The sequence below is a fragment of the Brachyhypopomus gauderio genome, chromosome 9 (assembly GCF_052324685.1).
Source record: "Brachyhypopomus gauderio isolate BG-103 chromosome 9, BGAUD_0.2, whole genome shotgun sequence".
Taxonomy (NCBI): domain Eukaryota; kingdom Metazoa; phylum Chordata; class Actinopteri; order Gymnotiformes; family Hypopomidae; genus Brachyhypopomus; species Brachyhypopomus gauderio.
Window position 1 is genome coordinate 19,226,540 of NC_135219.1, and position 27,500 is coordinate 19,254,039.

General features: G+C 45.1%; 2 protein-coding genes across 4 annotated transcripts in view; both read left to right on the forward strand.

Moving 5' to 3' along the window:
- Nucleotides 1-13,375, forward strand: part of mthfd1l (methylenetetrahydrofolate dehydrogenase (NADP+ dependent) 1 like) — a 35,768-nt gene extending 22,393 nt beyond the window's left edge. The window contains exons 21-29 of one of the 2 annotated variants that reach the window (XR_013133316.1): nucleotides 1,163-1,302; nucleotides 1,593-1,634; nucleotides 4,091-4,191; nucleotides 4,295-4,472; nucleotides 5,409-5,516; nucleotides 5,611-5,763; nucleotides 11,650-11,769; nucleotides 11,962-12,024; nucleotides 12,201-13,375. Coding sequence is in view for 1 of the 2 variants with exons in the window: in XM_077017729.1 (XP_076873844.1) it covers nucleotides 1,163-1,302; nucleotides 1,593-1,634; nucleotides 4,091-4,191; nucleotides 4,295-4,472; nucleotides 5,409-5,516; nucleotides 5,611-5,763; nucleotides 11,650-11,739 (812 nt within the window). In the remaining variant the exon portion in view is untranslated. Of the gene's footprint in view, nucleotides 1-1,162; nucleotides 1,303-1,592; nucleotides 1,635-4,090; nucleotides 4,192-4,294; nucleotides 4,473-5,408; nucleotides 5,517-5,610; nucleotides 5,764-11,649; nucleotides 11,770-11,961 lie in introns of both variants that reach the window. The other variant, XM_077017729.1, reaches the window with a different exon arrangement.
- A 4,194-nt stretch (nucleotides 13,376-17,569) lies between these two features.
- The window catches only part of akap12b (A kinase (PRKA) anchor protein 12b), a 41,034-nt gene continuing 31,103 nt past the window's right edge, over nucleotides 17,570-27,500 (forward strand). For both annotated transcript variants that reach the window (XM_077017730.1, XM_077017731.1), the window contains exon 1: nucleotides 17,570-17,821. In XM_077017730.1, coding sequence (XP_076873845.1) covers nucleotides 17,708-17,821 — 114 coding nt within the window. In that variant the 5' untranslated portion in view covers nucleotides 17,570-17,707. The remainder of the gene's footprint in view (nucleotides 17,822-27,500) is intronic.

Genomic DNA, 27,500 nt, shown 5'->3' on the forward strand with positions numbered 1-27,500 from the left:
CTACCGTGTGCTCTCATGGCCCACAATGCCAAGAAATTCTTCTAAAATCCAACTTTGCTCTTTCTCTGTTTACTTGGTTGTTTACCCTGAGGTAATCTCTGGCTTGGCTGTGTGGATGTTGACGATAACATTCTGGGTTGACACAGACTCTACTGGTTTCTGACATTAAATTGCCTAATTTTCTCTGTGTTTCTCCGGGGAGATTCTGCTCCCGACCCATTTTAAAGTTCTACTTCAGACGCAGGTATGTGGGTCAGAGAGCAGGCCCGTGCTGAAAGGTTACCTCGTTTCACACCACGGCGCCGGTTTGGGACGCATGCACGCACGAACGCATGTGCGTTTACACAGAACCAAGAAGTATGCTAAGGCTCTTGTGTGGAAATAAAGACATTAGTCCCCCATCCCCCGTTCGTCTACCACGTTCCCACCCTGCTTGAGCCTGGGAAATGGAGTCGGAAACTCAGAGGGCACCCAGCGATGTGGCATGTGGAAATACCACACACACACACACACACACACACACACACACACATAAACACACACACATTTTTAGCAATCTTGTTTTGCATTGCAAGTGCACAGTTTGTAACCGCAGTTTTCAGTTAGCAGTGTGATCACATACAGTAAACAGACATGCTCAGACCCGCTCCAGAAAGACGGGGGAATTCTGGGACTTCACGGTTTCCCCTGGAGTCCGGAGGAAATTAAATAATTGGCATCGTTTGCGTGCGTGTGTGTGTGTGTGTGTGTGTGTGAGTGTGTGTACGACCACACATACCAGCGATGCTTTTAAGGCTCATTACTGCCACGGGGTATCAGCGTGACGAGTGTTTAGCGCACGGCCTAATAACTCCAGCTTGTTCTGGACACTTCATCGGCCAATCAGGAGTGTAGTCCAGCGTTGCCGCAGTAACTGCCGTCTCCCTGCCTACCTGGGAGAGGCTCCCTAAGTCAAATGTTCACCAAAGTGTGATTTTTAAGTGGTGGAAATATAATGTCTGTTGTCCGCCAGTTCCTGCTGGTTTCAAGCAGAGGGTGGTGTGTGTTTTGGGAGAGTAAGCGTGCTTTTCCTCACGAGTCTGTCTGGCTTTGCATTTCCAGTGAGCACCAGTGTGGTGGAATATGAAATCATCGAGCGTTCTTCTCATCTTCTTCTCCTCAGTGACGGAGGCTGGTTTCGGCGCCGACATCGGCATGGAGAAGTTCTTCAACATCAAGTGCCGCTCCTCCGGACTGAAGCCCGACGTGGTGGTGCTGGTGGCCACCATCCGAGCCCTGAAGATGCACGGGGGCGGCCCCAGCGTAAGCGTGCGCTTGTGTTCGGCACGTGGGGAGCATTCTCTCGCTTCTCTCGGTGTCGAACTAGTGACACATGCCTTCCTCATGCGCCCACGACGAAATATTTTCTTTTCGTTACTTCCTGCGTCTTCTCTTTTGCTCTTCTTATCACAGATCGCCCCCTCTGGCCGCATGCCAGAAGTGCAGTGTGTACTGCTTAACCTTAGTAATTAGTTCTGCTCCTCGAAGGGCTTGCTAGAAGAATCACACACAATAGCATCTACTGAGATGTAATTCCGTATTTTTTCTCACAGGTAACAGCAGGTGTTCCACTGCCAAGAGAATACACAGAGGAGGTAAAGACTCTTTACACCCTACACTCCCTGTCTAGAGTCATTTGCACCAATGACACACGTCATAAGACGTCGATTATAGCGTACATGTTTATTTCCCTATTGCCCAAAATATAAGCAGCTAGATCTGGCCTCTGTTCCAGAGGGAATTTGGTGGAAATGTATGACACTGCTGTGGCAGCGAAGACTGAGTTGATCTTGGCTGCATCTGTAATGATACAGAGAGCTTCAGCCCAAGTTTCCATTTGATAAAGAAGCCGTAACCTCACATCTCGGTGCGAACGGGCCTGGATCGCTGTGAGGTTCGTGGAACTGGGCTTCTGTTTCAGAGAAGAGCTTTCACTCTTTATCATCCGTATCACTTTTAAATGTTCCAAACGGTACACAGCGCTTCCTTTAAGGGTAGATGGGGTCAGGGTGGGGTCACTGGGTGGGGTCACTGGGTGGAGCAGGGGCTGCTTCAGGGAAACCTGCTCAAATATTTGTGTAGAGAATCTTAACTTGTATCGCCTTACTTATCGAGTGCCTGCCCCGCTCTAAACGGCCACGCCCCTCTCTAAACGGCCACGCCCCTCCTCCAGGCCACCCTTGCTGTGTCTGTCCTTCATAATGTGCTTTGGCTTAACTCGATTAACTGGGCAAATATGACCCGGCCTGGCGAGGGTGGGGACAATCCGTCCGGTGGGATCCGAGAAGCTGCTCTGCTTTCTGTCAGCCGCCCCAGAGCAGCGGCAGCTGAGAAAATAACTCAAGCGCTTAAGCTAATTGGTCGGCTCCTTAATGAGAAGCAGAAAGGCACCACCCCACCCCCCCACCCCCCCAACCAAAGTGGTGCTGGCCAATGAGGGACGCTCTGGCCGTAAAACCAAACAGGACGTCCCTTCCGGAAGGCTCCATGGGGTTTGGGGGGAGGGGGGGGTCTTCAAAGACCAGCTGAGAACATCTGTCTTTAAATGGAGACGTCCTTTGATGAAGACGCTCGGTTAAGGCCAACAGCAGGTGGCGATGGCCCACTGGTTGCTGAACGTGGACCACGGGTTCCGTCACTACGTTTTTTAACCTAGAACCAACTTCAGCTACGTGGACCATGGGTTCCGTCACTACGCTTTTTAACCTAGAACCAACTTCAGCTACGTGGACCACGGGTTCCGTCACTACGCTTTTTAACCTAGAACCAACTTCAGCTACGTGGACCACGGGTTCCGTCACTACGCTTTTTAACCTAGAACCAACTTCAGCTACGTGGACCACGGGTTCCGTCACTACGCTTTTTAACCTAGAACCAACTTCAGCTACGTGGACCACGGGTTCCGTCACTACGCTTTTTAACCTAGAACCAACTTCAGCTACTCACCCTATAAGTGCTCTGCGTATGTGAGGATGTTCAAGACCAAGAGCACAAAGCTGGACCTGGAATCTTCACACACACACACACACACACACACACACACACACACACACACACGTTTGTATATAGATTCCAGTTGTAAGCCATGGATCATCATGTTGTTGGTGTAGTATGACAGAGTTACTCATCATTCTGCTCACTGGGTCTTCCACACGGAGATGTGAGCCTAGCAGAAGTCCACTGTGGAACCTGGCTAGGCTGAAATCCCCATACACTCATATTCCTCCCCTCCGTAAAACAGGAGGGCTGATTCCAGTTCAGTCGCTTAAACGTTCAGTGTCTCCTTACCAGGAAGCTGAGGCAGTGGTGGTCAGTACTCATATGCTGTAGACCTAATGTGCAGCGTCTTGAGCACATTCTAACAATGGAGCAATACCTACAAAGTGATAATCAGTATTCCTGGAAGTGAAGAGGTGTGTGTGGGAGGTGTGCGTGATATGTGGTCGTGATTGGAGCTGGTGTTGTGTGTGTGTGTGTGCGTGATCTGTGGTCGTGATTGGAGCCGGTGTTGTGTGTGCGTGTGCGTGATCTGTGGTCGTGATTGGAGCCGGTGTTGTGTGTGCGTGTTGACACTATCTCGTGTCTGCCCAGGCGCCGGGTGAACCGGGACAGGATTCCCAGATCGCCAATTCTCCCAAATTCAGAGAATTTAGAAAAGAAAAACTAGCTTTGACATTGAAAGCAACAGGAAAAAATACTAATTTCCTGTTTCTAGCACCCTGCATAAAACTTTGATGTAATTTATTACACTGTTGGAAAATACATTATTTGAAATTCCATGTATCTTTCTTCCTGATCAGTAACTTCACTTAAACATATGTCATTCTGGCATATCATGGATATATCTGTGTCATAAATACTTAAAAAAAGACTTCATTATTAAAGACTTCATTTCTAACAGCTTTATTATTAAAGACTTCATTACATTACATAAATAGTCCTGAGTTATTATCCCAGCTTAATTTGTCTGTCTTCATGTGACCTGTGACTTTTTCCGAGGTTTTTCAGAGGTTCTCCTATTCCGGTTTCTTTCTGTGTCACTCCTCTCTAGGATCTAAAGTTGGTATCAGAAGGCTGCAGTAATCTGAAGAAGCAAATTGAGATCGCTCACTTGTTCGGAGTTCCAGTTGTTGTCGCTCTCAATATCTTTAGGTAAGGACTGTTCCTCCACAAACTAAGTCCTCTGCTCGCTGGATGTTCTTTACTGTGCTGCTTACTTTACGCTAAGGATGACGTTGTTTTCTGCTCTCTGAAGGACCGACACGGAGGCGGAGATCGACCTGGTCTGTCGTATTGCCCAGACCTCTGGGGCTTTGGCCGCCGTGCCATGTCACCACTGGGCGCGGGGTGGGCGGGGCTCTGTGGACCTGGCTCGCGCCGTAAAAGAAGCCGCCGGACGGGAGAACGATTTCCGCTTCCTGTACAGCCTGCAGGTGCGTCGGTGGGCCCTGGTTCAACTTTCGTCGCAACTGCTTGTGCAGAAGTATTTGGCCGTCTGACTTTGGCCAGTCAGTTCGTCTTTTTTCGTCTCACGTTGTCTCAAGTTGGAACTGGTGGAGCCGGAGTTTAACCCTCCCTGTGCTCCGAGCCCTTCCTAAAGTGTTGATGGCTCGCACGTCTGCTAGCTGTTAAATCCTGGGCGATTGTTAACACCCGCCGAGTGCCCCTGCTCCACAGTCATGTGAGCAGAAAGGCCCGCGGAGAGTCGGCAGATATGTAGCACGCCTTTGAGACTTCAATTGGGTAGGCCGTGTTAAATAAGCACAGCGGTCTTATCTCATCGGTGAAGCATGTGACATCAGTGCACAGTATACTGCTAAAACCATCTTGGCTTGGAGGCGACTGGGTAGCAGGTTCGAGAAGTGAGGCTTGGCTGAAGGACCAAGATGGCCTGTGTACTGAACTCATAAGGGCCGTTGGATCGAGAGCATTGTCCGCTAGCTCTCACCTACCTGTTTTCGATCTCCTCTGAGATGTTTTTTTTTCTTCTTTTCGTTCTTAAAGCTAGCGTAGGAATGTGGAGGTGTGTGTGTGAAGTTCAAGAATCAGTCAAACCCTGAGTTTGGGGATCGGCGGTGAAAACATCAGCTGGTTTGAGTTAGACTCCACAGGCTGAGGAAGTGGTGACTTTGATTAAGCCCATTTGAACAGTTTGTCCCTGTTATCAGATTAGCTTTCCACACACAGCAAACCTGACCTGGAGAATGAGATTTGAGGCTATCCACAATCAAGAAGTTACAACCTGCCTTTGACTTAGGAGAGCAGTGTGAGGCTTCATGCCATGACCCTGAGACATGGCTTTACGATGATGACCTCTTTCTTCTTTTAAGCACTGAGATGAAATAACTGAATGACCCCATTTTCCCCAGACACCCATCGTGGAGAAGATTCGCACAATTGCACAGAAGGTTTATGGGGCAGATGACATTGAGTTGTCTCCTGAAGCCCAAGCCAAAATTGACTATTACAATCAACAGGTTAGAGAGATACAGGACGTTCTATACCATAAAAACATCATATGTGGCTCACAAAACAGAACTGCTAAATATGATCTGTGACATGTCTTCATAGGGATTTGATACTCTACCTATCTGCATGGCCAAGACCCACCTGTCTCTCTCTCACCTTCCTGACAAAAAGGGCGTGCCCACCGGTTTCATCCTGCCAATCAGAGATGTCCGTGCCAGTATTGGGGCAGGCTTTATATACCCATTGGTTGGAACAGTGAGTGATGGTTCTCTTTCTGTCTGTTTCTTACCTATTTTTTTCTTGTTGTTCCTTATAAATTATAATTATAGCTTCATTTACTTTCTTTTAAAATAACAGATTAGATAAAAAAATATAAAACAGTATCTGACATATGTATTCATTTACCTCTCTGAACTTTGCAGGCATACAAATACTGCCAGTACCTGTGTGTTATCATTTTCAAACCTGTAATGCACACTTTGTGTTGAACATCTTGGCATTTGAGATGGTTTTATCATAACTTTAAAAATAAAATCTTTTTTTTAGAAGGGCTCGTTCAGTTAAACTGTCAGGTACTTTCGTAATTGCTACTCTAAGAGTGAGAGCCTGGTATTTTCGTGGTCTTGCCCTGTTTCATTTGAGGTCAGTTTTGTTTTCTGTCCTGTAGACTGTACCTGTCTCCTCCAGTTCTCCTTCCTTCCTACGGTTGACATTGTTGTACTTGTTAACTGGTTCCACCCGTGATCCGTGCCGGGCAGGAAGAGAGCCCCGAGGCATTCCAGCGCTTGTTGTCGCACCTGATGGCCCCGCTTGCCCCGCCTAAGGCACCCAGATCTGCCCCGTCTGACCCGGTCGGGGTTTGGCTCATGGGGATTTTACTGAAGCTCTGTTAAGCCCGATCTGGGTCAGCGTACTTGATCCAAACAAGGGGAGGTTTTGCCAGGGGCTGTGCAAACATCCGCATTATGTGGTGAGGTCAGTGTAGCGGTTGAGTGCCGCGGCCCGGCTGCGTGTGCTTTTCACGAATACGGCCAGACTCCGTGGCCTGGACTCTCCGGGTTTCTCCTGGTTTTCCCGAGCCCAGCTGGAACACCTTAGGTGCTGCTCCGGTGTCGGCACGGCCAGAATCTCAGCCCTCGCATTCCGCGTGTCCATGTTTACATTTTTATTCTTCTTCTATCTCTTGAACTCTACAGCAGGGCTCAACGTTGCTGCTTCTTATCGTGTGAAGGAAAAAAAATGACATCTGTTGAACTGGAAGAGACAGCTGACTCCTGACACTTAGATCATCGTTCTCGTGTGTGCCTCTTATATGCCTAGTTTACGCCTGTTTGATTAGTTCAGGCAGACATTGTGAATGGATTTAGCTTTGGAAGACAGTTGGAAGACCTAGTGTAATTTGTAGAGTAAGAGGAAAGGCATTTTTTTTTACATGGCACAGGAGTGAGGCAGCCTCCCTCGCCCATAGACAGCTACCCATCTTCTTTGCCCTGATTGTGTGTGTGTGTGTGTGTGTGTGTGTGTGTGTGTGTGTGTGTGTGTGTGTGTGTGTGTGTGTGTACATGAACGTGCGTGTGCGTTGCTTTTGCGTGTGTGCGTGCGTGTATGTGTCATGCGGGCCAGGCGTTGGCTGGGAGGCGTGTCTACGTCCTGGCTGTGAGGTAGTGGCGGGGTCAGGGTAGACGCCCCTGCTGCGTGCTGCCAGACGCACAGCTGGGCCCCGATGCCGCTCCGCTTTGATCTCCTCTCACCTACTGCTGGCCACGGGGCAGGGGTCAGAAGTCAGGGTTGACAGAGGCAGGGGCCCATGACCTCTCACCTCCTCATGCTTTACTGCCAGACTTTCTGAGCTCTTGCCTGAGCTCTTGGTCCTGTAGTCCTGGTGCTGTAGTCCTGGTCCTGTAGTCCTGGTCCTGTAGTCCTGGTCCTGTAGTCCTGGTCCTGTAGTCATGGTGCTGTAGTCTTGGTCCTGTAGTCTTGGTCCTGTAGTCCTTGTCCTGTAGTCCTGGTCCTGTAGTCTTGGTCCTGTAGTCCTGGTCCTGTAGTCGTGGTCCTGTAGTCGTGGTCCTTTAGTCTTGGTCCTTTAGTCTTGGTCCTGTAGTCTTGGTCCTGTAGTCTTGGTCCTGTAGTCCTGGTGCTGTAGTCCTCTGTTAGCCTAAGCCTCCCTCTCTCTTCGTTTATTTCTTCACTTATTTTGTTTCGTTTTTTTAAATGTGAACACGTACACCATAAATGGACTGAGTTGTTTATTTATATTCATTTACGTATATTCATTATCATTTATGATGTTTACAAGGACTGCCGTTCACAGGGACTGATGTTTTCACATTGTGTGGGTTTTTTGTGGTTCTGATGGCGCGCCACCATGGAATTGTAATGAAATTATTTTTACTCCACCAGCAACCCCATACATATGTGTCAGGCATTACTACAGCTGGGCGGCCGTTACCATAGACGCATGTACAGTCAGATGGATGCGTGCCTTAGCTCTCCCAGTGATTGCTGGCCCTGAGGGACAGTGAAGTGGAGGCTGCTTGGGGGCGGGGTTGGGGGGGAGGCGGGGCTTTAGGATCATTATGATGTCATATTGGAGATATGTGAGGTTCAGTCAGAGAACAATAGAGCTCCAGGAATTCCGCTTCCCTGCAGTTTCAGTGCGGCACACCAGGCCAGATGGATGGAGACGGCCATGAATCATCAACACAGTCCAACTTCCGCATGTCAGTTGCAGGAAAGTTTGGGATGGTTTTTAGCTTTGTTACAATGACTTTTACCCCCAGCTTTCACATCTTAAGGTGTGATCCTGGCACTGACGTCAATTCTATTAACAGCACAAATGTCATTGTAAAGCATGGACAAAATCCTAATAGACCAGCTTGCACACTCATATACTCTATATACTCATATACTCCAGTTTATATTCTCTTGGAAAATGCTTTTTGTATCCACACTTTGTCTGTTTTATGAGAGTAGTTCTAGATTGTACACTCATGATTGTAGCTGTTGGCGTCAGCCCCTCAGGTGAGTCAGCCCCTCAGGTGCGTCAGCCCCTCAGGTGCGTCAGCCCCTCAGGTGAGTCAGCCCCTCAGGTGAGTCAGCCCCTCAGGTGAGTCAGCCCCTCAGGTGTGTCAGCCCCTCAGGTGTGTCAGCCCCTCAGGCCCCTCACTGTCTCCCCGGTTCGGCTCAGTTTGATGTCAGACCACAGCACCAAATGCGTCTGGATGTAAACTGGGGCAGAGGTGTGATTGTGGACGCAGCGCTGGTCCACGTTCTAAGTACAGTAGAGTTGCATTGGTTTTCATGCGTGCCTGGGCCAGTATTGGGTGGAGAGAGGTCCCGCACCCAGAGATACACCACCTACCATTGCGGTACATTGTGAAATGTTTCATGAGTCCCAAAGTCCCTGAACGTGCCAGTACTTATTTATCTAGGACAAAAATGTCATGTTGGCAACAGTAAAGTGCAACCTGACAAATCGTTAAAGAAGCTGTTTATGCTTTTCGTCTCTAACCTACTACTGCCTGCTGAATCTCCTATAGCGCAGTAACACGTGGGCAGATATTTATTTTGTGATATCTAACATCATCTGCTCGTGTGTGTGTGTGTGTGTGTGTGTGTGTGTGTGTGTGTGTGTCTGGATTATGGAACACCGGCCAGGGCATCAGTGCTGGGATGTTGTTGCTTGGTTGCACAACCACAGCAGGGTGTTCCCAATGTTCCTACAGGCGGAAGAACCCGGCAACCCCGTCACACACACGCAGACTGCAGCTCTGCACACCTTCACTCCATCTGATATCTGAGCTCAACCCAAGTTGCTGTGAAAGACTTTACATTAGAGTTCTGCAGATGAATCTCGTCCATTAGGTTAATGGACAAAAGTTCTCTGGCTCATTAAGAGGTTATATCCAGCATGCTTCTGGCTTTCAAAGGTCTTTTAATAATAATATCTCATTAGTACTTTAGCTCAATTGTTCTGGTTGGGCCTGATTTAGTTCCACTACGATTATTATTTCCATCCTCTTAAATTTACAATAATAAGTGGCGTTTTTGTTTAGCTTTAATGAATTTTAATGCTCTTTGTTGCTAGCTTTACCAAGGAGGTTGAAGCACAATATTCCCCACATGGTCGAAGGTTAAACTGTCTTCCCTATGGTAGCATGTGTTCAAGGGACACGTGAGTGTGCAGTTTTACTGGACGCTGTTGTGAGTGAATTTCTAAGTGGTAATCCTCGTTTAGTAATGGCCATGTCTGTCTTCTAACACATGTAATGTTCCAAGTGAATGATTGCCCTTTTGTGGCAGTCCATTTACCATTACGTCAGCTGACCCTCGAGAATATTGTGTTCTCTGCGGTGATGTCATGGTTCAAAGTAACATAATGCGATGTGATGTCATTGCTAGGCTTTGATCCCCAGTGATCGCTCCGTTGTGATGTTAACTACATCGCTCTGCTATATTTCTCTGGGTCTCCGAATAGTTTCATTGCTGAAACTGAAAAGGAAAAAATATATATGGTTTTTAAAGAGGTGGAGTCTGCCTCTGTTTGTCCTTCCTGTCTTCTTCATAGCCAACTGTCCAATTGTTTAAGCTCTTTTTCTGGACAAAAGGCAGAAGCCACATCCTCTGACAGGAAATTGCTTGTGAACCTCTCCTCTTCCTCCACTCGTTTGCCTGTTTACTCTAATAAGCCTGTAAACAGTCCCCAGGTCATCAGACATGCGAGAAAGCTCCCTTTCAAGATAAGTCCATTCTTAGCTATTGTTACAGCTGAGGCAGAAATGTTTGTTCTGAGAAGAGATGGGAATAAATGTGTTTTGGGAAGACGTGAATCTAGGAATAGGGAAAACAGCTGGCTGTTGTACTGACATGTCTACCAGTCAGTTTGAATAACATTCTGGCTTTTGACTAACGTTCGTGTCATTAAAAGTTTACTGTGTGCTACAGAGCTGTGATTGTTAACGTCTGTCAAATGTACATTCCAGGCTCCAGTGCAGTGTGTTGAACTTGCAGCACTACCAATGTTTACTGTAAGGCAGATTAGTCTGGATTGTCGAGTTTTAGATTGTAGATCACGCATTTTGACGACCTTTCAGCATTTCGGCAAGCCATTTTTTTTATTTTTCACGACCCCTGAGGTGGTTTCTTCACTGAGATCTCACCTCAGATGACTTTGACATGTGCTCTTGTGTGATGGTTCCATGAAATTCCTTCCCTCGCCTGCATCTCAAATTTTGCCAGTCAGTTGATTTTAATTTGTAGTATTTTTAGATGGTATTTTTAGGTTGAATTTGTAAGACTTCACTCGCTCCATATTTGCTGTTTGTGAATGAATGAATTACTTAACAAAGTCTGAATTTTGAGCAACAAGTATACAAGGAAACCTTGGTGATTAGTATTAAACCAATTTGTGCATATTTCCGATAAATAACAGGGGGCTGTTGTCGTTGTGTGTGTATGTCACTCACTAGCAACAAAGCTATGTATCCTCAGACCCTTAAATTGGAGTAATTTATATTATTTCAGACACTCTTCTCTTGATTAGTCATGGAAAATGAGAATCGAGTTTTCCTTTTGTGTCAAATCGCAAGAAGGTTCTGGCATAAAGTCTGACAGGCAGGTAGGAAACTACCATCCGTGTGATTGGTGGGACATCCTTGGTGGGATATTGCTGTTTTTCACAGCTGAAGTTACTTGTACTTTTGAGTCATTGAATTGTCATTGTTTTGGCCATTATCGCGTTCTAGTACTGCGGTCATGACAGTGCTCCTCAGATGACCGTTGAACGATTTTCAAGACTATACCATGATTCCAGTTGCCTTGTCTTTTACCACACAACATTTAAGCTATAGACTTTCTGACTTGGCGTTCTGTGGCCTTCTGTCTTTAATTGTTGGACCCCTATGGTTTTATGCAGGGATTCAAATGTGACCAGAGCAAACAGTTCCTAGCTGGTTGAGCCAAATAAGTGTTTGTAAAAAGTACAAATGTCACCAGTGCACAAAGTATGTTGCTATATAAATAAACTGCATTGTGAAACCACCATTGCAAATTATGAGTGACTATCAAACAAAGTAACCTTTATAGATTATGGTAAAAGCCTGATGTAATTATTGCTGATTGGGGAATGTTTGTGTCACACAGATGAGCACCATGCCGGGCTTGCCAACACGACCCTGTTTCTATGACATTGACCTTGATCCGGTTACTGAGGAGATAACAGGCCTCTTCTGAGTCTTCTCATGTGAAACTGAATCTCAGTAGGTAAGATGTGCAATTAACGCTTTGCATGCAAATGATAATATATATATACATGACTACAACCATTTTAACGTCACTGGCTTTTGTACGAATAAACCTGTGTGTGTGTGTGTGTGTGTGTGTGTGTGTGTGTGTGTGTGTGTGTGTGTGTGTGTGTGTGTGTGTGAGTGTGTGTGTGTGTGTGTGTGCCTCCAGTGAACCAGCCATTACCAGTCATCTCGGTGACAACTTGGTCACAACAGTGAGCCTGCTGCTCAGGCATGTAGAAGACCAGTACCAGTATCGGTACCAGTACTAGTATCAGTACCAGTACTTTTTCAGATAAACCTGAGCCTCCTTATTTGTCCTTCTACAAGCTGTATTTACAAAGCCTCATGTGCACATAGGAAAAAGAACCCTATGATCTGAGACCTTGTTTTTTCTTGTTTTTCCAGATGAGTCCATAATTGCACAAGCCGATTCTTAATTTTAAAGAGTATGACTAGTGTCTGCAATTACTAGTATGTGTGCATCTGTGTGTTTACATTTCACACTTCATCATGTTTTAAAACTGGTTGTTTTTTTGTGTTTCCACATGGTGAATGAAGCTTTTTATAATTTTCTCACAAGCCTGTTTCAAAACAGAATTGATTAGATTTGGTTCTGTATTTTAGACATGTAGATCATTTTTTAGTGTAGTCAATCTGATTTTATTTACTGTAAGGCTGTGCTATATTTTGTTTTATTTAATTCAGCATTACATTTTTTTAATTCATAATTCTGAGCAATGTCTATGCAAATTTTGTTTACACAAACAACAGTGCCTAACATGGAACATGTTAAATGCTGCATGTCCTGGGGGAATGTGTGATGTTTACCTCATCTCTGACACACATAATAAATGTACATTTATTTAATCTTTCAGGTGCTTTGTTTTAGACTCACCACTGCCCAGAGGAGTTTCTTGACAAAGTCAAAATGCTAGCTAACAAAACACTAACAAGGGTATTCCATAGTCTGTGTGTGTGTGTGTGTGTGTGTGTGTGTGTGTGTGTGTGTGTGTGTGTGTGTGTGTCTTACCTGCACATGTTGCATGTTTCAGCATGCCATTGTTGTTTCTGACATTCCACGTCTACCTATCTGTTATGCCCACTGCCCAGTGACCATAACAGGGAAATGGCTTCCAATCAGGGTTGTTTTAATCCTGTGTGTGCATCCGTGTGTGTATGTGTGTGTTAGAGATGTGCATGACGTGAAGGCCGTTTTGTAGTATTACAGTTACGCTGTTCCTGATACACTGTTACTTATACACTGTTCCTGTTGGCCTAAGTTACAGTTAAGAGTAGAAAAAAAGAAAATTTGCACAGATTGTTCAAATTACTAGACTGAAGTGAATAAAAGTAAGAAAAAAAAGTGAAACTGATATGAACACCACAAAATTGTCACATTGGTGGCCGATTTCCACCAGATGAACAGTGGAAGCTATTGTTTCTGTAGCTGTTATTGTAGTCTTGAAGGTTCACGTTGACAGATTCGTGTAGCCAAAGTGACAATGTGTTTAATTAAAACAAAAAGAGAAAGAAAGGTCTTAAGGCCTTTAAAGGAAATGCTGTCTTTTGAGTGACAGTGTATGAACCCCATGGAGCTCACCCAATTAAAAACACAGAGACACACAGGATTACAGAGACCTCCCCCCCCCCCCCCCCCCCCCCCCACACACATACACAGCTTTCACACCATTTTAAATACAGAACCTGCTGCCTCTACTGCTGTAGTTAGCCATAATTAGCAGGCCGACGTGACCGTTCTCCCCAGTTCAGTCACTTGCACTTTTCACTCTAGTCCTTACCAAGGGGTTGTGAAGTTGCATAAGACCCACTATTTTGGGACCCACACCACACTGGTGTTCTTGCTTCTCACCTGTTCTTACTGCTTTAGAAAAAAATGTGTCTGTGGACAGTTCAGAGAGATATTGCTGTTTTAGAAATGTGTCTGTGGACAGTTCAGAGAGATATTGCTGTTTTAGAAACATGTGTATGTGGTAGGTGGTTGCTACAAGGTATGAGTGTGTGCACATTCATGTTTTGCTGTCTAAGTGGGGACCCAGTACTAACAGGGACACGTGAAAGTTCTGACACATAAAATTCCAGTACAATTGCGGCTGTAAACAAATACAACAAAATGTATTTGCCAGAAGATGAATTCATTTGGGTTAATGATGTTACGGTCAGGTTTCACTGTGGGTATAGCAAGACTTTGGAATAGACTATTCAGTGTCTGTAATTAAATCAATTCCAGTCCATAGCCAAGTTTAGCATTTTCCTTGCTCACCTGATCCAGCCCATTAAAGACTTGACAATCTGCTAATGATTTGAGTCACATATGAAAAGGGGGACCTAGCAGGGGGAAAACACTCAGCTGTTGTGCTGTGTCCCTCCAGGACTGAAGTTTGACACTCTCACGTTGAATAGAGGTCACCGGTACTGCGTCTCTGTCTAAGGGCCTTCACGTTAATGTGCAAGCTCTCGGGGAGTCCTTCCTAAACACCCCCACACATGCAAATCTGCTCTGCGAGACCTTGAAATAAAAAACAAAAGTGGGAAGAATCAGCCATCGCACTGCCCACCCATTCGCTTGAGGTTGAAATCTGGCCCCAAATATGTTTTCTATTATGAGCTCTGTTATTCGAAGCTCACGCGGTTTGTAATTTTCTCCTAGCGTTAAATGATAATGAGGGCTAAAACCCATTTGGACCCATTACAGATAAAGAAAACATTATGAATATGTATTTGGCCCTTGCCAATGCCAAACTAGAATTCCATCAATAACACTGAATGTAATGTGGTTTGTGCACAAGTGGATAGGTCAGGTTAAACATGTTAAAGACCTTCTATTTTTGTGAAAAATAATCAGTGTGTGTTTGTCCCTCTTAGTACTAGCAGCACAATGGCCACGTGAGTGATTTCTCTCTCTTGCTCGGCACTGCCTTCACAATACCATATGTGACATATAAAGCTCCTGTTGCAGTCTATGCGTGTAACCCAGCATGTCTGAGGTAACGAAATGTGATTTAACACAGCTGTAACTTAGCTGTAGTTTGGAGAGTTTTCCAAATGTTTAAAGGTCAGGTGAACAAAGCCAACAGCGGGTAATAGGTGATGCTACTGCCAGAGGAAGAATGTTTGTGCAATAAAAGGTTATGACTTTCACTGTAGTTCACTTGGTCTGAGGTTCATCTTGTGTAGATTTTTACGGGTCAACGATTGTTCAGAAACAGTGCATTGGAGATGTGTGGCTCTGACATGTCTTTGTAGCTGCTAGAGTGAGTGTTCACTACCACCACAGAACTAAAATGCCATTTTAGAGTTCTGACATTAATATCTATTTGTTGTCACTTGATAAAAATTTAGTTTATTGAGTAATGGGTTTATGTGACATAAAAATTCCTGTATTTTACTTTCAATTTAGAGAACCTTCTAGAGCCAAGTACAGCCACTTTAGTGTACTTTAATTCTTCTGGAATCATTTATATCTGATGACAAAATTTCAAAAGAAGTTTGATTAAATTTTGAAATTAAATTTTAGAGGTATGTTTTGAAATGCCTCTTGCTATATCCATTAACCGAACTATAACAATTCAGTACTATAAAGTTTATTGTCATTATGTAGAGTTACTTTATGAAGTGGTTTTGTCGTAATGTTTTTTTTTTTCTCCAATATAATTTTATTTAGATTTTAAAACAGCAGTTACTTCACATTCACATTAGAACATGCCCTGGAAAGCCACAGGCATCCTGTTATACAAAATGTGCAAACATATTGAGAGTTAGGAGGATTTTCCCTTGTTCTTTTCTCCCCAGTGTCATTACACTCCCCTCATCCATCCAGCATCCAGCTCCTCACCATTTTGTAAAAAGGGGGACAGACTTATTATTTTTTCTTTAATTCTTTTAAAGCTGTATTGTATCTTCTCACGTTTAGGGTGATACATGGCATGCCGGGACCAGCAGGCAACAGGCCGTGGAGTAGGTGAATAAGGCATCTGGCGAGTGGAGTGGTCCTCGAATATATGACGAATAAAGCAGCAAACGGTTTATCTGAGGGAGCCGAATGACATTCCAGAACTTTCCGTCTTTGCACATTTCCAAAACACATGGATTAGATCAACTGGAGATCCATGACATCAACATGAGTTAGTGACATCACAGTATATCTTGTCCAGTTTAGTATTAATTATATGAACACGTTGACGATTTTTAAACAGGGGTTTAGTACCCTACAGGTAAACATTGAACATAGACCACAAACTATTCACACAGAGCAATGCTAACACCAATAAACACCAGAAATAAAGACCGCATACGTGTTCACACACAACATGTCCATCCCTGCATAGTGACTAGTGCTAGTAAATACAAATTGAATGCAGAGTACAAATAGTATATAAAAAGACCATTGCAGTTCTGCCAGTGACATAAACACAGGTGTTTATGCGCTGAAATGGGTGGTGCCTGTATGTGTGTAGTACATGGCGTTGTGAGGGTGGAGGGCAATGAGACGGGCTATAGTGTCTGGAATCAGGAGGGAATTCAGAGTGCACCGGGTGACTATGCGGTGGAGGTCAGTTGCCTGACAGCCCAAGGGTAGCAGCTGGCTGTGAGCATATTAGCGCGGGCCTGGACTCTCGACCAGACAGCAGGGGCCAAACAGCGATTTGATGGGAGGTGCAGCAGGTCTCTACTCTCAGGCCCCTCTTGTTGTGAGAGGCAGTGGAGGTCTAGTGATGAGCTGGGTTGCTTCCACTGCAGGTCCTCTCTTGGCAGAGGCGGTGCAGATGACGGCACACAAGGGCGGGGTGTCCTCCAGGCCTCTGTGGAAGGTCCAGGACGAACGTGACCGATGACTCGTCAACTTTCTCGGGACATTCAGGCACTCTTACACCTTCCTGATGACAAGGGAGGTTTTGTCTGTTACATCCCTCACCATGCAAGAGATTCGCTGTTGAAAGTCACAGGTCTACCAAACTTTCTCATATTCTCAAAACTAATCTTTTTAATCTTTGTTCTGTTTTGATGTAACATTGGGGTTTAGATTTTTTTGTTGTCATATTTTAGCTACAAAATATTAAACATCACTTCTTGGGTTCTTCATTTTGTGATTTCAGTCTTTCTCAGTCATAGAATGCAGTTCTAAATTGAGCTTTTGCAATTGTTTATTCCCAACCAGTAAATCGCCACAGAAACCTGGCATGTGTGAACTTGGTTGTTAAATTCAGGCGGCCTGTAATTTGCAAAAGATTTCCAAACAAAATAACCCGAAGAGTGGCCAAAGGCGCTCACATACTTGGCTGGGACGGATGTCGTGGAAGTCAAACGCAGGCCATCCTCCAGCGCGTGAACTTAGCATCGTGCCCCTCATAATTTGGCATTTCCTCAACCTTTCCTAAGACTTACTTCTTCAGTGGAGCGTATCCTGCTCATCCTTTCTGTTTCTGTCAAGCGCAATTAAACTGACCAACAGTCTGAGCCGACTGTTATTTACAATAAAATAAGGGACAAAGCTGTTTTTGTACTATTGTTTTGATGGAATTTCAAGTGCGCACGCAGGTGCGCGGATAAAGCAGGCGGTTGTTCCCGTTATATCTCTATGCAATCTGTATTTCCAGTAAATCGAAGCTTTTTATTTTGCTCTTTATTCTTTTCTTTTTTCCAGTATCGAAAGTTCACTGTTTAAGTCAAGTGACATTCGCCTGTTTTGTTGCATTTGATGCTGCAAGGCGTGCCTGTGCTCTTCGTGTGATATTGGTCGGAGGAGGGGCCCTAAAGTGATCTCGGGCACACCGATTTCATCACTCCAGAAGCCAGACAACCCTCGGGACGGTCTGCGGGCGGTGTCGGACACCCGTTTCTTGCTTGATTGTCTTTATTTCCGTGCAAAGAGTGGAGAAGCTTGGGTTTACATCATGGGAGCGGCAACATCTGTGCAACGGGACGCCAAGAGCGCCGAAGATGCTACGACCGATGAGCAGTGCACGGAGGTGAACGAGACCCGGGACAGCGAAATCGTTGACGAAAAGGTACCTGAAAACGGCAATAAATCGAAAATCGCAATGTGCGCATTTTTTACCTGTGCCCGCGTGTCCGTAGCATCCTCTTTCGGGAGCGCACGCGCTCGGCTTGTTGCGTAGGTCGTTTTTGCGCGAGGCGTGTAGCTGCACCTGACCTTCTATTTGTATATTCTGCATGCTTTTGTATAACGGTTTATGAGTATTATGACTTCGAAATCGTCCTGCAATGCGCTGACTGTTGTTTTTCCGTAAGTTGGAGCATCGGGGTGTGTTTTGTGGAGCGTTGAGCGCTCAGTCCGAGTTTTGTTTGTGGGTTAGCCCGCAGTCTGGTCATGTCGTCTCCGCAGTAATAAAAAGATGAAGTAGCCCTGGCTAGATTTGCGTCGCAAGAGCCACCGCGACACTTCGTCCGCATGTCCTCTGCTTGGGTGTTCAGACGTTTATATTCGGACTCTACATGTAGTGTAGAACAGTTTTCATATGCAAATGATATTCATTAGTCTGCTGTCAGACAAGTTGTTAGTTGTTAGTGTCTACACGACTGCACTGAGATACAAAAAGTTGACAAGGCAGACAGATTTTCAGACAGTTATAGGCCTATTACCAACATATATACGCAATACACACAGAGGACACGAACTAGAGACAGAGAAGGGTGTGTCTGCATGAGGTGAGACATCCATTTATCATCCCATCTAAGGTTGGGGCAACAGTCAGAGGGTTTGGAGTTTTCTACTTTTTCCTGCTCCATGATGAAAGCGCACTCTCTAACCTAAAAATGTTAAAAGAGTTTTTGAAGGGTTTGATATATTTTGTCATGTCAGTAACAAAACTTGTATTGTATTGTAGAGTCAGGTACCCCGAACACTAATGTCATGGGTTCCATTCTCAGATTGAGGACATGATGTCTTTGTAAATTGTTCTGCCAAACACTACAAATGTAAACTTACATTGTAATATACAGTGGGACATGACCAATAAAGCACCCAGTATTATGGAAAAGAGAAGCAGCACGAGGTAATTCTGCTCTGTCAAGTGTCGACTGAGAGCCATCAAGAGAGATTCAAATGGCTTCCTCTAACTACATCCAGTAGTGGGTCAATAATCAGTGTGAAACATCACTGGTACAGCCCAATGAATGAATCTTACCTATAGCTCAGGTAGAAGTATTCAGGTGTTCATCTAGTGTTTACAGTTCAACAAGATTCATCGCTCTTATGTAACCACCACCCCCCACCAAACACACTCACACACACACACAAATGCTGAATGTGTGAATAAGGTAAGGTGTCCATTTGTTGTATCTTCAGAAGCTGCACCCGTGTTGGTCCCTGGTGGACACCATCAAGCCATCACTTTAGCATCTTCACACTTGGTCCATTTCCAGTTGTAGCCCTTGGTCCAGGTTGCAAGATTATTGATTGTCTGATGCAATGCCATTCCCAAGACAGCAATTCATGCTCCCTGTCAGGTCAGACATCTGTGTTTCCTTATCGTCCTTAATAATTTAGCACAGTTTTAAAACATTTGGATCAGGGTTGAGGCTGACCTCTTTCTGGATGCTGCTGGCTGTCTGCCTCCAGAGACTCCCTTGTATGTTTGGGATGTTCTCATGGGATTTTGGGATGTTCTCCTGGGTTGTTGGGATGTTCTTGTCTTGTGCCTCCATCTTTCATTCTCACTCTCTGGGTAAGGGGCGACAGGGAATACTGTCATAGAGATTTTTTTTTTTGGCAAATGCTATGGTTTTGCTGTTGGAATGTTAGATATGAAAATGTGCAAAGCAGCGCGTAACTGGTCTGAAAGAGGTATTGTGGTGGAGGGGTTCACCCTGAACACTGAGATTATTGTACATTCTTCAGCTTGACATATTGTATAATTGAAACATAGCAGATTGTAGCTGAGAGGTTTTGTTCGTGTCTTTCACAATGCAATGTTTGAACAGCCTTTCCCCTGATCCAGAGGCCCCAAGATCTCCTTCATCAATTACATTCCTCACCCCTATACGAATAAGACAGGGTAATATAGTTTGATATGCTGGTTGGGGTGGCACCTATTCTCAGAGATGATTCTTCCTGAGTGAGTTTAGTTTGGCAGGATATCACATGGTTGCATAGATGTTGGATGGCACTGTGATTCCTCATAGCTGCCCTCGAGCAGGTGTGGTCTGACAAGGTAGACAGTCCAGTCTCTCTGAAATGTGTGCATGAACTTGTGTGTATCTATGTGTGTGATATGAGTTCATGTTTGTGTGAGGCACACTACGGGAGATGTGGTTGATAAACATCCTCTCTGGCGACATAGGAATTTTAGCAATGTTTCTTTCTCTCTTCCTCTCCCTCTCTCTTTCTCTCTCTCTCACTCTCTCTCTCTCTCTCTCTCTAATATGTCGGTTAGACCTTGGATGGGCACATTTTTTTCCCCTTCCTCTCAAAACTCAGTTCACATCAGATAAGACAGAATGAAGGTTTGGTTTAGACACCCAATTTCTGTGAAAACAACAGGGTCTAAGGTTCTTGCTCTTCGTCTCTGTGTATTTTGAGTGCATTAATATGTTCACTAATCTCCCATTATGTCCATTAGAACCATTCATGTCAAGAGGCATTCCATTAGCTTGGTTTTACGCCATTTATTGTCTCCAGTCCAGTAAATCCACAGATGAGCCAGTACTCACATACACTCGTGTAGTCACACAATACATGCAAATCAAAACATGAGTATATGCATGATTAGTACACGCATAAACAAATGTGCACACCTGTGCACATACACAGTTAGTTAGCAGTTATTATGCGTTATTCAGTTATTCGGAATTACACAAAGCGCTGTGCTGAAGCGCAGCGAGAGAGGAGTGGTGTGAAAGAGTGCGCAGTCCGAGGGTCACAAAGGATGGGATGGGAGATGGGAGGGAGAGAAAGAGGGAGGAGAGGAAGGGGGCAATACAGAGGGTCCATTGAGGATGGTCTTCGGGACAAGTCCTGAGGTTGAGGGGCATTGTGTGTGCAGTGGTCCAAAACGTGAGAGGGAGAGTGAGGGAGAGTGTGTGTGTGTGTGTGTGTGTGTATGGGGGGAGGGAGGGGGGGAGTGACTCAGGCTCTCAGGAGAGAGTCAGGTTGGTAGAGAAAGAGAGAGAGAAAGGGAAGAAGAGAGAGGGAGAGAGGGTGTAAAGAGCAGAGAGGGAGAGAGAGAGTCAGAGAGTGTTTTACGTCAGAACACAGACACGTGACAGTGATGGGGAGAAAAAGCAGATAGATTGGTTTGTGGTGTGTATACAAGGAGAGAGAGAGGGAGTTAGAAGAGAGTTTTCCTGCAGTGTAGAGAGGCATGCTGGTTGAAAGAAAGAGAAGGAGAAATGAGTAGTGATTGAGTGAATATTCCCTCTGTCTGTCAGGAGTGAGTGGTTGAAGTGGTGTACACACATAACTGACAGTGCTGCTAACAACGAGAGTGGAAGCATCTTTCCATCTTTCCTGGACCGAGCTAGCAAGATTTGGCACGGCTTCTGTCCCAGAAGAGCCTGATTATCTTTAAGTTTTTCAGTGAGTGGAGAAATATGTGAAGCCTCTGAAAGTAATATCTGCCTCCTCATATTAACTTCCTTATAAGGCCATTTGAAGAACATAGGCTAGTCTAGATGGTTTTGAAGCATAGAATGTATTCACCATATTAGAGCACGAATATAAATGCCGAGAAGTTCTAAACAGCAGTTTGTTTCGAGTTGAGACACTGGCAGACAGTGAATACTCTTAGTGAATACCCTGCAAATCTGTATGTGACTCCAGCTTTGTTTACTCTGCCTGAATGTCTACCGATGTAAGTAAACACTGGCTAAAGTGAAAGAAAACAAGGTGAAAATGAAGAGAAAAAAATCAAACAAGAGCTCCAGTGTTTTTCACAGGGAATCTGTTGAGTGTCTGTGCTGATAGCCGTCTGTTTTTAGAGATGACGATCTGATCTGGAGTCAGTTGCCATGTGGGGTTGGGCAGCCAGGGCAAGATATTACACTGTGATAAGACACGTTGGAGAGGCGGGCCGCCATCAGGGGATCAGCGGTTTTCCGGGACTTGGCATGCATGCACCTGCCAGCAGAGACGCTGGGCAGACTGGTCACGTCCTGCCCTGGGGTGGCTGAAGGCCTGGTGAACACTCAGCGGCATTCGATATGTGGGACTGAGGTTTGGAGCTGGACATGTACTGTGTGTGTTTTCTCACAGGGTACATGGACGTGCTTACTCAGTAAGGTGAAATAAAGTGAATCTCTTGATTTGAAATAAAGAATCTTTGTGATTCGTCCCTTGTTCGGGATAAATTTCCCATTAAACCCCTGAAGAGTACCATTCATGCTTCTGTGTCTGGTTTGTATTTAAATATGAATCTTGTCCTTTAAAAAGAGGGGCTTATAAAAGGTTTGCTTTGATCCCAACATTAAATGCGTATTTTTTTTATATGCACTGATGTTTAGATACTGAAGTGTTGAATTAAAATATGCATGGAGTGATTTTAAAATATGTCCGTCCATCCATCCATCCATCCATCCATCCATCCATCCATTATCATCCCCTTATCCGGCTTTGGGCCATGGGGGCAGTAGCCTAATCAAAGAGGCCCAGGTTTCCCTCTCCCCAGCCACCTCTTCTAGCTCTTCTGGTGGGATGCCGAGGTGTTCTCGGGACAGCCGATATAATCTCTCCGGTGTGTCCTGGTTCTTCCCCGAGGTCTCCTCCCAGTTGGAAATGCCTAGAGCGCCCAGGTGGCATCCGGACCAGATGCCTGAACCACCTCAACTGGCTCCTCTCTACGTGGAGGAGCAGGGACTCCGAGCCTTTCCCAGTTTTACTCCCGGAGGTACTCTGTACCTTGTCTCCAAGGGAGAGACCAGACACCATATGGAGAAAACTCATTTCAGCCGCTTGTATTCGCAATCTCATTATTTCGATCACTACCCAGAACTTGTGACCATAGGTAAGAGTCAGAATGTAGATTGACCAGTAAATCGAGAGCTTTGCCTTTTGGCTCAACTGTCTCTTCACCACAACAGTCCAGTACAGCGTCCACAACACTGCAGCCACAGCACCTCCTGTCAATCTCTTGTTCCATCCTTCCCTCACTCGTGAACAAGAACCCGAGATACTGGAACTCCTTTACTTGAGGCATGGACTCACTCCCGACTCAGAGAGGGCACTCCAGCCTTGTCCGACTGAGTACCATGGTCTGTTTTAGAAGTGCTGATTATCATCCTGGCCGTCTCGTACTCGGCTACAAACTGATCCAGCGAGATTTGTAGGTCCAGGCCTGATGATGTGAACATGACCACATCATCTGCAAGAAGGAGACGTGGAATCCTGAGGCCACCAAACCGAACCCCCTTCGCCACTTGGCTACGCCAATAAATTCTGTCCATAAAAGTTATGAACAGAATCGGTGACAAAGGGCACCTTGGCGGAGTCTAACTCCCACTGGGAACCAGTCTGACTTACTGCTGGCCATGCGAACCAAGCTCCTGCTCCATTTGTACAGGGACTGGATAGCCCATAGCAGCGGGCCTCGTATCCTATATTCCCAGAGCACACCCCAGAGGAATCCCCGTGGGACATGCCTTCTCCAAATCTACAAAACATGTGAACTGGTTGAGCGAACTCTCATGCACCCTCTAGGACCCTCGCAAGGGTGAAAAGCTGGTTGTGTGTTCCACGACCAGAACGGAAACCACATTGTTCCTCTTGTAACTGAGATTCAACTATCGACCGAACTCTCTTCTCCAGTTCACCTGCATAGACCTTACCGGGGAGGCTGAGAAGTGTGAGAATGTGAAACCCCCATTCGAGTCCTCCAGTTACACTTCCTCAGTGATGTTGGGATTGAGAAGATTCTTGAAGTATTCCTTCCACCACCTAATGACATCCCCAGTCAGCAGATCCCCAGCCCCACTGTATACAGTGTTGGTCAGGAACCGCTTTCCCCTCTTGAGTTGCCTGGCGGTTTGCCAGAATCTTCTTGGAGCTGATTGAAAGTCACTTTCCATTGTCTCACCAAACTATTTCCACACCCATGTTTTTGCATCTGTGACGGTAAAAGTCGAGATCAGCCTGGCTCTCCAGTACCCATTTGCTGACTCCAGAGTCCCACAAGCCAACCAGGCCCGATAGAACTCTTTGTTTAGCATGACAGCCTCCCTTTCCCGAGGTGTCCACCATCGGGTTCGGGGATTGCTGCCACAACAGGCACGGACAACCTTGTGGCCACAGCTCCAGTCCGCCGCATTGACAATGAAGGCACGGAACAAGGCCCATTCAGACTCAATGTCACCAACCTCCCTTGGGATGCGGTCAAAGCTCTGCCTGATGTGGGAGTTAAAGATCTTTCTGACAGGTTCCTCTACCAGACGTTCTCAGCAAACCCTCACAATATATTTGAGTCTGCCAGGTCTGTCCGACATCCTCGCCCGCCATCTGATCCAACTCACCACTTGGTGGTGATCGGTTGACAGCTCAGCTCATCTCTTTACCCGAGTGCCCAAGACACACAGTTGCAAGTCCGACAATACGATTACAAAATCGTTCATCTAACTGTGACCAATAACAGAACACCACTCAGGATCAGATCGGAGAGGCCGTTCCTCCTAATCACGCCCTTCTAGGTCCTACTATCATCGCCATCATGAGCACTGAAGTCCCCCAGCAAAACAATGGAGTCCCCAGAAGGTGCACCTTCCAGTGTCCTTTCCAAGGACTCCACTCCAAGTAGGCTGGGTACTCCGAACTACTATTTGGTGCATAAGCAAAAAACAACAGTCAGAGCCCGTTCCCCAACCCGAAGGCATATACATATTAAAGCATGTGTTTGCCTTGAGCCATGTGTGCAAACCATGTTGGTTTTTGACACTGGAGTCAAATGCATCTCCTGATGAGACTATAAGCCATTTATGGCGGATTGAAGGCACTTTCAGTAATCCACTTAGCTAACGGTTGGGCAAGTCTCTGTCAGCAGGATCACCACTATACCTACAGAAAGCATGAAGAGCTGAGGGGATAGACAGAGAAAAACAAGAATCCAAAAGGTTTGAGTATCCCAAGATGTTATTAAGAATTGAGAAAATAGTCTCACTTGAAGGAACTCAGGGTTTCAGGATATATCCCACGGTGCATTGCGGCAAAATCAGGATTCATCAGTGCACTGTTTTCAGACTGCATTGCTTTCTAACCTTGTTCTCAAAAGCTAAAGCAAACTAAAGCTTTGCTTTAGTTAGCAAAGACAGAATGTTTGTTCAGATGTGTTCAGTTTGAGATGAACTTGTATAACTTCTACAGGTACGACTGCTTGTTAGTTTACCATTTCCTGTGTGATATTACAGTTTTAGCCAGTATGGGGGTAATGAAGATCTGGTTCATTAAATACCTTGAATTCAAGATGATCTATAAAAAGCAATGTATCTATCATGCACTTGGTATTAACACATTGTTATATGAAACTGACAGCTAATTCCTAGTTTTGGGGGATTTTCTTGGACCACAGTTTAATTATTAACTGATTCTTTGTTCGAAGAAAAGAGAGACATGAGATGATGCATACACACCTCGCTCAGGTCACCTGACAGTGGAGTGTGGGATGCGTTGGCCCTAAGCCAGCCCTCACGGGACAAGGATGGACCTGTTTGAATGAGGTCAAAAACAGAAGGAACACACTCTCCCCTCTTTCTCCTGCTTGCTCTCTTTTGTCCGACTCTCCATCCCAAATTATATAAAAGACAAAATGGCTGCAAAAAACAAAGGTGAGACAGTGAGAGAGGACAAGAGTTGCAAGCAGGCTTGTAGAATTCACGTTTTATTTTTAAGGTAATTTAAATCAACGTTGATTTATGGGAACCGTTCTGAACCTGCAGTGTGAAGCACAAAATACTGTGAACATGGCTTATTTATGTCCTTCCAGCTCGAATTTACTAGAATATGTAGTCAGTGAAATGGCTTGGTTTCACCTGTGGGTTTCTGTCCTCAAATATATCTTGGAGCAGAAACACACATTTATTATCTTTAATTGAGTACTGAACTGAAAGGAACAATTACAGTAATTAGGCTGTATATTGTGGTTTGGAGTGCACTGAATTGTTCCTGACTTCAGCAGGTGTGACTGTGAACTAAAGTCTATTGTGCTGCTCTGTCCTGAAGGAAGATCAGCTCAAGGCTCTTTCATTAGTAGCCTAACCCTAACCCTAACCTAGCCTCAGAAACCAAACCATTTGGCTCCTTTAATTTTTCAAAATTACTCATTTAAATATATATATTTAAAAAGCATTTTTCATTCCCCACAAGGTCAAAAATGTTAAATGTTCCTATCTTTGATATACAGAAGGCTATACACACACCCGAGATACACACACACATACAAGTTGGTATTGATTATAATGCACTCTGGTGGTCGTATAGCAAGCAGTGTAACTAAATTTAGCATTTTTTTTCACAGATACTTCACATTAGGAGAATCTATATACTAGATATACTGTTTATCTATATAGATCAATATCTACATCTAGCTATCTATATCTATATATCGCTTCTTGTGTGGTAACGGTGCTGGTTTCATCATGGCCTTCGCAGTCCATCTTCCTTTAATATTGACTGGTAGCAGTAATCGGTCCCTGCTTGTGTCACTGGTCATGATCTCTGACCGTCTGTTATCGACATTTTTCACACTACGTTTGTTACATGGCCCTGACTTCTTGGCCTCTCATGAATAAATATTTCCCAAATTTGGAGTTGTTAGGCTAGACAGACAGTTAGGCTCATTTCACATAGTCTAGTCCTATGTGTAAACAGTGGCGTAATAACATGTTATGTCATTGACGGGACATGAGATTTTTCTGTGTCATTTGCTGTGGAATTATAAAGCCAAGATTTTCATTTCGACACAACAGCCACGGTCTTTATAACATGGCATCGAGACCACAGAATCTGCGAAGTGTTCATTTTGAGCTGTACCTAAACACAGTTTAAGGTCGCACCGTGGTTGTGTGGCGTCCCCACTCTCGGTGACTGATTACTGTGCCGATGTGAAGTGGAGGTTGTGGCCGTCGCCAGTTGGTCGGGGCAGTTAGGGCAGTTAGCGCAGGCTACACCGCAGGACTTCCTCTGGCAATGGCGCCCCACTCAGCAGCCCCCGAATCCCAGCCATGAGCCCTTCCCATTTAAATCCGTGGCAAAACAAACACGAGTAGATCTGCTTTCGTTCCTGGAAAATGGGGAGTGGGCTACCGCGAGATATAGCGGGGATTGCTGCGGGAATGTAGTGTTCTTGGCTCGGCCAACGGTGTTAACTCTTAGCGCGCTGATTTGATGATACTGGGTTGTGTTTACAAAAGTGGTGTGCGCTTGAATTCACACACACGCACACACACACATCTCTGAAGCACTGAAGAAAAATTTTACACTTGACGATAAAAATAGTTTGCATACATATTTGTGTTAGACTGCGTAAAGCTAAGCATGTTTTAAACTATGTCAAAGTTAAGTATGTCAAAGTTATTATCTTTTGCACCATATCACAACACATTAAAATAAATTACACACAAGATGAGATGTCAAATATTATGCACCAAACCGGTACGGTTTCACATTATCATAGCACATGAAATTACACAGAAGCTAACCCTGCCAATATTGGATGGAAAAACCAGCTTCTCTAGCTTCTGTGTAAA